This window comes from Sinocyclocheilus anshuiensis, unplaced genomic scaffold, assembly GCF_001515605.1.
Source record: "Sinocyclocheilus anshuiensis isolate Anshui unplaced genomic scaffold, SAMN03320099.WGS_v1.1 scaffold2827, whole genome shotgun sequence".
NCBI classification, from domain to species: domain Eukaryota; kingdom Metazoa; phylum Chordata; class Actinopteri; order Cypriniformes; family Cyprinidae; genus Sinocyclocheilus; species Sinocyclocheilus anshuiensis.
In genome coordinates, this window is record NW_015552534.1 from 211,357 (window position 1) to 219,558 (window position 8,202).

Below are 8,202 nucleotides of genomic sequence, written 5' to 3' on the forward strand. Positions count from 1 at the left end.
GCACGCACAGACACACACACACACACACACACACACACACACACACACACACACACACACACACACACATCCCGTTCAGTCCAGACAATACAGCACGCGGTTCCCTACGGCAGTTACGTAACGCTCACCTTCCCCGAGTGTTTTTCCCAGCGTTAGCTTGTGTCTGTCCACCATTACGTCCTGTAGCTTTTGCTTGAGCTCATCGCTGATCCCCAGAGAGTTCACTGAGAAAAGAACGAGCCATCTGAGAGATCAGCATCCAATTTCAAAGCTGCTTTGAGTGTTTTCAACAACATGTGAAAAAAACTATAGATTCTTTAGAGAGAAACCTGGTTTTGACACTGACACAATGCTGTTTCCTCTCTGTACTGTAATATGATCATCAAGTGACACAATCAACCAAAGTCAGCTGAGAGTTAAAGGTGATACCTTGCTGACGCTGAATACACAATGATTTTTATGTTTACACTCGCTTTATTTCGAGTGTCTGCAAGTTTACATGAACTTGCTTATCATGTGTTATGTACATGTAAATCTGAACCTTTTTGAAGAGACAATTGTCTGTTTTATTTCTATTCAGATGACAAAATGAGAGGTACTATTGGAATGATATAGAGGACATAATTCAAAAGGAATTGCAAATTGTATTTGCCAACCAGAAAAAAGAAGCAAAAAGAAAACTGCTGTGAAAATTGTATTTGCAATTGCGTTTTCAATTTGTGGACGCATACATTGTGACATAATCCAAATCCAATTGCAAATTGCGCATTTGTGTTTCCGTTTTCTTTTCCATTTATGTAATATGTCTGTCAAATTTTAAATGGAAACGCAAAGTCCATATGCAATTGCATTTCCAAAGTCTTACGAGTTATGATTCTATCTTTTTGGAACAGCAATAGAAAATCACCATTTGGTGTTTCACTTTCTCCGCGTCCTCCAACCCGCACAAAATTCATTGGAATCACAATCCCCTTCACACTTGCATTTCCAATGCGTATCACAATCAGCTGTCAATCAGTCTCGAGGGCGGGGTTTAGTGATCTAGTGGGAAGGTATGCCATGCATTTACTGGTGGAAAACAAAGCTCCATTTTCATTTTTATTCAATCCACAATCCAAGAGATCAGAAAAGAAAAAAAAAATCACGTTCAATCGCAGCTCATGTTCAATTTGTAGGAAGATGCTCTGAATTCTGCTTCATTTTTCTGCAACATATTTTATTCATAAACTATATTTTTATCTAATTGACATAATAAATTATCAGACACAATTTCCAGTCGCACACAGGACGAGAAGTGCAGAGCAACGCACCGGTATCACACACTAGCGCTGTGTTCAAACATCTAATCACAAAACAGGCAAAAGTTCACTTCAAATATGAACAAAGTGGTGTTTATGAGTTTGGTGTTTGACAAAACAGAGCAAATCGAAAGAAAAAGCGTGATCCATGTTATAGCTATTTATATAAAGCATACAGGCTTTATTCAAGCCACAGATAAAGTTTTTCTTAAAAATGCACAATACACGATCAGTCTTTATGAACATTAACAGTAATTTAGGACAAATATAATGTGATTTAATGCAAAACGATTGCCGCGGACGGTGTGCATATAGGCCTACTCATAGAAAACAGTTTGTTTCAATTTTAAAGAGGTGTACAGCGATGCGCTTCCTTCAGTTGCGAGGTTTCACAGATCGATCTTCATTTCTTCTTGACATTGCTATCAACCACAGCAGTCTTCTTTTGGTTTCTTTTGTTTGAAGGTGATAAATATTTAGTTCCATGTTTTTGTCTTTGTTTGAAGTGAAAAAGTTTTACAACTTTTTTTTGTTGCTAAAACAGACACATTCATTGGATATTTGTTGCCATTTTCCTCATAGGATTGAATAAAAATTAACATAGAGCTTTGTTTTCCACCAGTAAATGCGTGGCATACCTTCCCACTAGATCACTAAACCCCGCCCTCGAGACTGATTGACAGCTGATTGTGATACGCATTGGAAATGCAAGTGTGAAGGGGATTGTGATTCCAATTAATTTTGTGCGGGTTGGAGGACGCGGAGAAAGTGAAACACCAAATGGTGATTTTCTATTGCTGTTCCAAAAAGACAGAATCATAACTCGCAAGACATTGGAAATGCAATTGCAAATGGACTTTGCGTTTCCATTTAAAATTTGGCAGACATATTACATAAATGGAAAAGAAAATGGAAACACAAATGCGCAATTTGCAATTGGATTTGGATTATGTCACAATGTATGCGTCCACAAATTGAAAATTGAAAACAATTTGCAATTCCTTTAGTATATTATTGTGTAATATCATTTCATAAGGTACATTATAAAACGGATAGTTCCGGTCCTTGATTCTGATTGGTTGAGCCGCATTCGAAGCTGTTGTAAATGACTCTACAAACATACACCTTTTGTTTACGTCTGACTACATTGTAAGAATACTGTTTTTAGTAATATCATTACACTTTATTTGCTCTGTTATTTTGTGAAACTTGAAACTTTATATGGAATAACCGTTTTATAAAAGCAATAAGCCCCGTGAAGCCGTGGTTTACAGTGAATTTATAACAGCTAACTCCGCTTCGCGTCGTGCCTAACAACGCCCCTTAGCTGTTATAAATTCACTGTAAACCACGGCTTCACGGGGCTTATTGCTTTTATAAAACGGTTATTCCATATACGTAGAAACAACTGAAAGTCACATTTCTTTTATGAGAATGAATTTCACTCACAGAGAATGTCCGTGTCAAAGTCAAGATTTAACAGAATTTTTTTTTTTTTTTGCTTAATATTATAATAATATTTAACGAAATAATAATAATTGGACAATATTCTGGTGGTCTGAGTTCTCAAAAACTTGACATCCTTGTGCATAAAATGAACCCAATTAACAATAAAATTAACCAAAGGCAGAAGAGGCAGAAGAGCAAAAATCAAGCCTCACCCTTGAGTTTTCCTAATTCAATATTCTGTTTCACTCGGAAACACCGGAAACACATAGTTCATTTGTTCTTGAGTTTTGTTCATATAATGTTCATATAATCTCAAGTGTGATGAAAGTGAACCAATTTGGCCTTCATGGAGTAATGAAAGAATGACAGAAGAGCTGTGATGATTGTGACACAAGCAGCTGTTTATATTTTCACTGACATGAGATGAACTAGCTCTTCCCAATAGCCTCTATCTGAAGAACGCCACTGACGCTCCTGAAGCATGAACTCAGTAGAGGAAGTAAAAACTGTGTTTAGCAGCAGTGTGTCAAAACACCATATGATTTTAAAAATGTTGCAAGATTGTTTTGTTCTTCGAATGAACCCAGATGGGAATCAAGACAGAAGGTGGGATAGAAAGAGAGAGAGTGCATTAAAAAAAAGAAAAAAAAAAGAAAAAAGGGATTGCTATCAACCACAGCAGTCTTCTTTTGGTTTCTTTTGTTTGAAGGTGATAAATATTTAGTTCCATGTTTTTGTCTTTGTTTGAAGTGAAAAAGTTTTACAACTTTTTTTTGTTGCTAAAACAGACACATTCATTGGATATTTGTTGCCATTTTCCTCATAGGATTGAATAAAAATTAACATAGAGCTTTGTTTTCCACCAGTAAATGCGTGGCATACCTTCCCACTAGATCACTAAACCCCGCCCTCGAGACTGATTGACAGCTGATTGTGATACGCATTGGAAATGCAAGTGCGAAGGGGATTGTGATTCCAATTAATTTTGTGCGGGTTGGAGGACGCGGAGAAAGTGAAACACCAAATGGTGATTTTCTATTGCTGTTCCAAAAAGACAGAATCATAACTCGCAAGACATTGGAAATGCAATTGCAAATGGACTTTGCGTTTCCATTTAAAATTTGGCAGACATATTACATAAATGGAAAAGAAAATGGAAACACAAATGCGCAATTTGCAATTGGATTTGGATTATGTCACAATGTATGCGTCCACAAATTGAAAATTGAAAACAATTTGCAATTCCTTTAGTATATTATTGTGTAATATCATTTCATAAGGTACATTATAAAACGGATAGTTCCGGTCCTTGATTCTGATTGGTTGAGCCGCATTCGAAGCTGTTGTAAATGACTCTACAAAGTAACATACACCTTTGTTTACTTCTGTGTGTTGCTCGGCAACCACTTTGTTGGAACTACAACTGTTTCTAAGGAACTACATTGTTTGGTGGAAGAATACTGTTTTTAGTAATATCATTACACTTTATTTGCTCTGTTATTTTGTGAAACTTTACTACGTATATGGAATAACCGTTTTATAAAAGCAATAAGCCCCGTGAAGCCGTGGTTTACAGTGAATTTATAACAGCTAAGAGGGGTTTAGACTCTGCTTCGCATTGCACCTAACAATGCCCCTTAGCTGTTATAAATTCACTGTAAACCACGGGTTCTTGGGGCTTATTGCTTTATTTGAAAACAACTGAAAGTCACATTTCTTTTATGAGAATGAATTTCACTCACAGAGAATGTCCGTGTCAAAGTCAAGATTTAACAGAATTTTTTTTTTTTTTTGCTTAATATTATAATAATATTTAACGAAATAATAATAATTGGACAATATTCTGGTGGTCTGAGTTCTCAAAAACTTGACATCCTTGTGCATAAAATGAACCCAATTAACAATAAAATTAACCAAAGGCAGAAGAGCATGTGCGCTAAAAATCAAGCCTCACCCTTGAGTTTTCCTAATTCAATATTCTGTTTCACTCGGAAACACAATACGGAAATAGTTCATTTGTTCTTGAGTTTTGTTCATATAATGTTCATATAATCTCAAGTGTGATGAAAGTGAACCAATTTGGCCTTCATGGAGTAATGAAAGAATGACAGAAGAGCTGTGATGATTGTGACACAAGCAGCTGTTTATATTTTCACTGACATGAGATGAACTAGCTCTTCCCAATAGCCTCTATCTGAAGAACGCCACTGACGCTCCTGAAGCATGAACTCAGTAGAGGAAGTAAAAACTGTGTTTAGCAGCAGTGTGTCAAAACACCATATGATTTTAAAAATGTTGCAAGATTGTTTTGTTCTTCGAATGAACCCAGATGGGAATCAAGACAGAAGGTGGGATAGAAAGAGAGAGAGTGCATTAAAAAAAAGAAAAAAAAAAGAAAAAAGGGCTTGTTATGGTTGTCCAGATGACATAAACCCTCCACCCTTTACTAGTGCTCAAAACAAGCTCACACTTTCATGACCGTCCTCCACCGCTATCTCACAACACACGACGTCAGGCTTAATTGGAAGGTTCTGGATCAGAAACCAAATGAAATGCAGACCTTGAGAGTTGCATGAGATATGCATGAGAGTTGCAGTCAAGATTTGTATCCACTGGAGTTCGGCATGAAACACGACTCCTTTACTCTGAACTCATTCTCAGGTCACGGGTGTATCAAAGATCAGAAAAACAAATCAAATGCACTTGAATGTCTATTCCTGATGTTAAAGCAATATTGCAGGTTCAGAGCCAGTTAAAGGGGAAGTGAAGCAGTCAGTCAAGTTTGCATTATTTAGTTAACTGATTTCCACTTTAATTAAAAAATACATAAACACAATTAATGTAACCGTTTTAAAGAAAAAAGGATGTTTTGTTATCGCTTTTGGAGCACGGGCGCACAGACGTCACAGGGATGGTTCTCTCCGTTGGCCAGTGAAGAAATATAAGCATTTCTTTACTGTTTGAATGCACAAATGTGCTTGGTTTTCACCATAATTGCATGAATATCGAACAACAATGTGTCTAAATCACAAAGTTTTGATCATGGTATCCCAAACATTGTTCTCATAACGCGAGGTGCAACGTGACGTAAACAAAAAATACTTCATATATCATTCATGTGGCATCTTTATTGATATGGCAGACCTTTCAGACATATTTACATTACACTGGCTCGTTCACCAGTCGTGGTATGTAAGATATTTTATGTTCACCTGCGAATAGAATATGCTTACCTGCTGTAACTAATCACCTATCTGAATGATCGGCTTCCTCAAGTTTATCATTCTAACATTATTCTTTTAAAGTTGATCATTGTTTTAATCCTTGCCAGTGTAAATATTAAAGTGTTTTAAGCCATTCAAGCGCAAGACAGTGCTAAAGAGATTTCAATGTGGTACTCGCACACTGTGATAGATCACATGAACGCACACAAAAACCGCAGCTCGGACAGCATATGCGAGTACCAAATTGAGTTATCTTTCTTGTCTTCTTGAGCAAATGCACACAAAATGTTGTCCGTATGGCTGTCTTGACGAGTCTCCACGGAAACACGCTCTTCACCCCAAACCAGCGTGTTCACGTCTTCTTCCACCCGTAACGCTAGTACTGCTCGGTCTCCTCACCGTATCGGCTCAAATGCATAAGCAATTGCATTTATTATGGGCTCAACAGTCCTTTTAAGTTTGTCTTCCTCAATTTCAAAACAAGCGTGTGTTCAAACAGTAAAGAAATGCTTATATTTCTTCACTGGCCAATATATTTCCATCCCTGTGATGTCACACGTGGTGATACTGCAAGATGGCTGCACCCTTGCTCCAAAAGCGATAACAAAACATCCTTTTTTTCTTTTAAAACGGTTACATTAATTGTGTTTGTTATATATTTTTTTAATTAAAGTTGAAATCAGTTTACTAAATAATGTAAACTTGACTGACTGCTTCACTTCCACTTTAAGCTCAACTGAATTAATTACATAATGTTGATTATGACAAAAATTTATTTTTAATTGTCCCTTTTTTAAAACGAGGAGATGCGTAGGTAACCTAGTTCTGTGAATGAAGTCAACACGCCACAGTATGGGTCAGCCTCGCTAAGGATGAGCTGTCAGGAAACGGTATATCAAATTACCCACGCCCTAATCATGCTTGCAATCACGGCCTATAAATACAGGTTTGTGATCACAGCATGGGAGTCTTATTGCAATTCAGACAAAGTAATTCAGGCCTCTTCATCTCGAGACGGTATTTCAAATTAACCACGCCCCGCTTGCAATCACTATAAATACAGGTGCGATGTAGCCGGCGCTTTCTCTTTTGCCGACTAGTGACAAGTGATCCCCGAGTGACCACGCCGTGTGGCGTGTTGACTTCATTCACAGAACTAGGTTACCTACGTAACCCCTCGTTCTATTTCATCTCAGTCAACACGCCACAATATGGGTCAACTGTGTACCAGATAAGGTCAGGAGAGGAGAAAAACCCAAGCGGGGCAATAAACTCAAGGAAACCAATTCATGCTAACAGAACATTTATTAGTTTTCCTGTAATTTACAGTTAAATCAGCGGGTTCACCAGATCATGTCTTTTTCCGCTGTTTGCAGGACAGTTGATGAGACTGTCGTAGCAACATCCAGACGATAGAATTTGGCAAATTTCATAGATGATGACCAACCAGCTGCTGCACACACATCCTCCAGAGAGGCCCCTCTAAACAATGCCCAGGAGGCAGCTACTCCTCTTGTAGAGTGGGCCACCACTCCATTTGGAGGAGGCATCCCTGCGCTGTGATAGGCTAGGTCTATCAGCCTGACCACCCATTTTGCCAGCCTCTGCTTGGACACCGCCTGGCCTTGCACAGAGTCTCCATAACAGACAAACAGCTGATGTGTATGCCTTATCTGTTGTGTGCAAGAAATGTATCTTCTCAGTGCCCTAACTGGACAGATGCAGTCTGGCTGATTCTGCTGAATTGTGAGGAGGTGGATGGAAAGGTTCTAGCACCAAGGGCCTGGAAACAAAGGAACGGGGCAGAACTTTTGGCAGAAATGAGGGGTTTGGAAGAAGTGAAATAGATGAGCCTTCTTCTCCTAATCTTAAACACGCAGGGTGCACAGAGAAGGCATGAATTTCACTCACTTTCTTAACTGAAGAAACAGACAAAAGGAATGCAGTCTTCAATGTGAGAAATTCCATCCCTATTTCATGTAACGGTTCAAAAGGAGGTTCTGTCAGAGCCTTCAAGACAATAACCAAGGTCCCATGAGGGAATTAGCCGAGTTCGAGATGGACACAGTCTGCGAGCCCCCTTCAGATAACGCCTGACAAGAGGTTGAAACCCAATTGTGTAACCTCCATAGCCTTCATGATGATCAGATATAGCAGCTACATACCCTCTCAAGGTTGATTCTGTTACTCCAGTCTCCAGCAGGTATTTGAGAAAATTCAGGTTTGAATCC

The 8,202-nt window shown here is 38.4% G+C and overlaps 1 protein-coding gene across 1 annotated transcript in view; it reads right to left on the reverse strand.

Annotated features, from left to right (window-relative positions):
• Positions 1-40: 40 nt before the first annotated feature.
• Positions 41-8,202, reverse strand: part of LOC107663741 (tyrosine-protein kinase receptor UFO-like) — a 36,605-nt gene continuing 28,443 nt past the window's right edge. Inside the window, exon 8 of the mRNA XM_016454047.1 lies at positions 41-224. Within this exon, the coding sequence (XP_016309533.1) occupies positions 76-224 (149 nt within the window). The 3' untranslated portion in view covers positions 41-75. The remainder of the gene's footprint in view (positions 225-8,202) is intronic.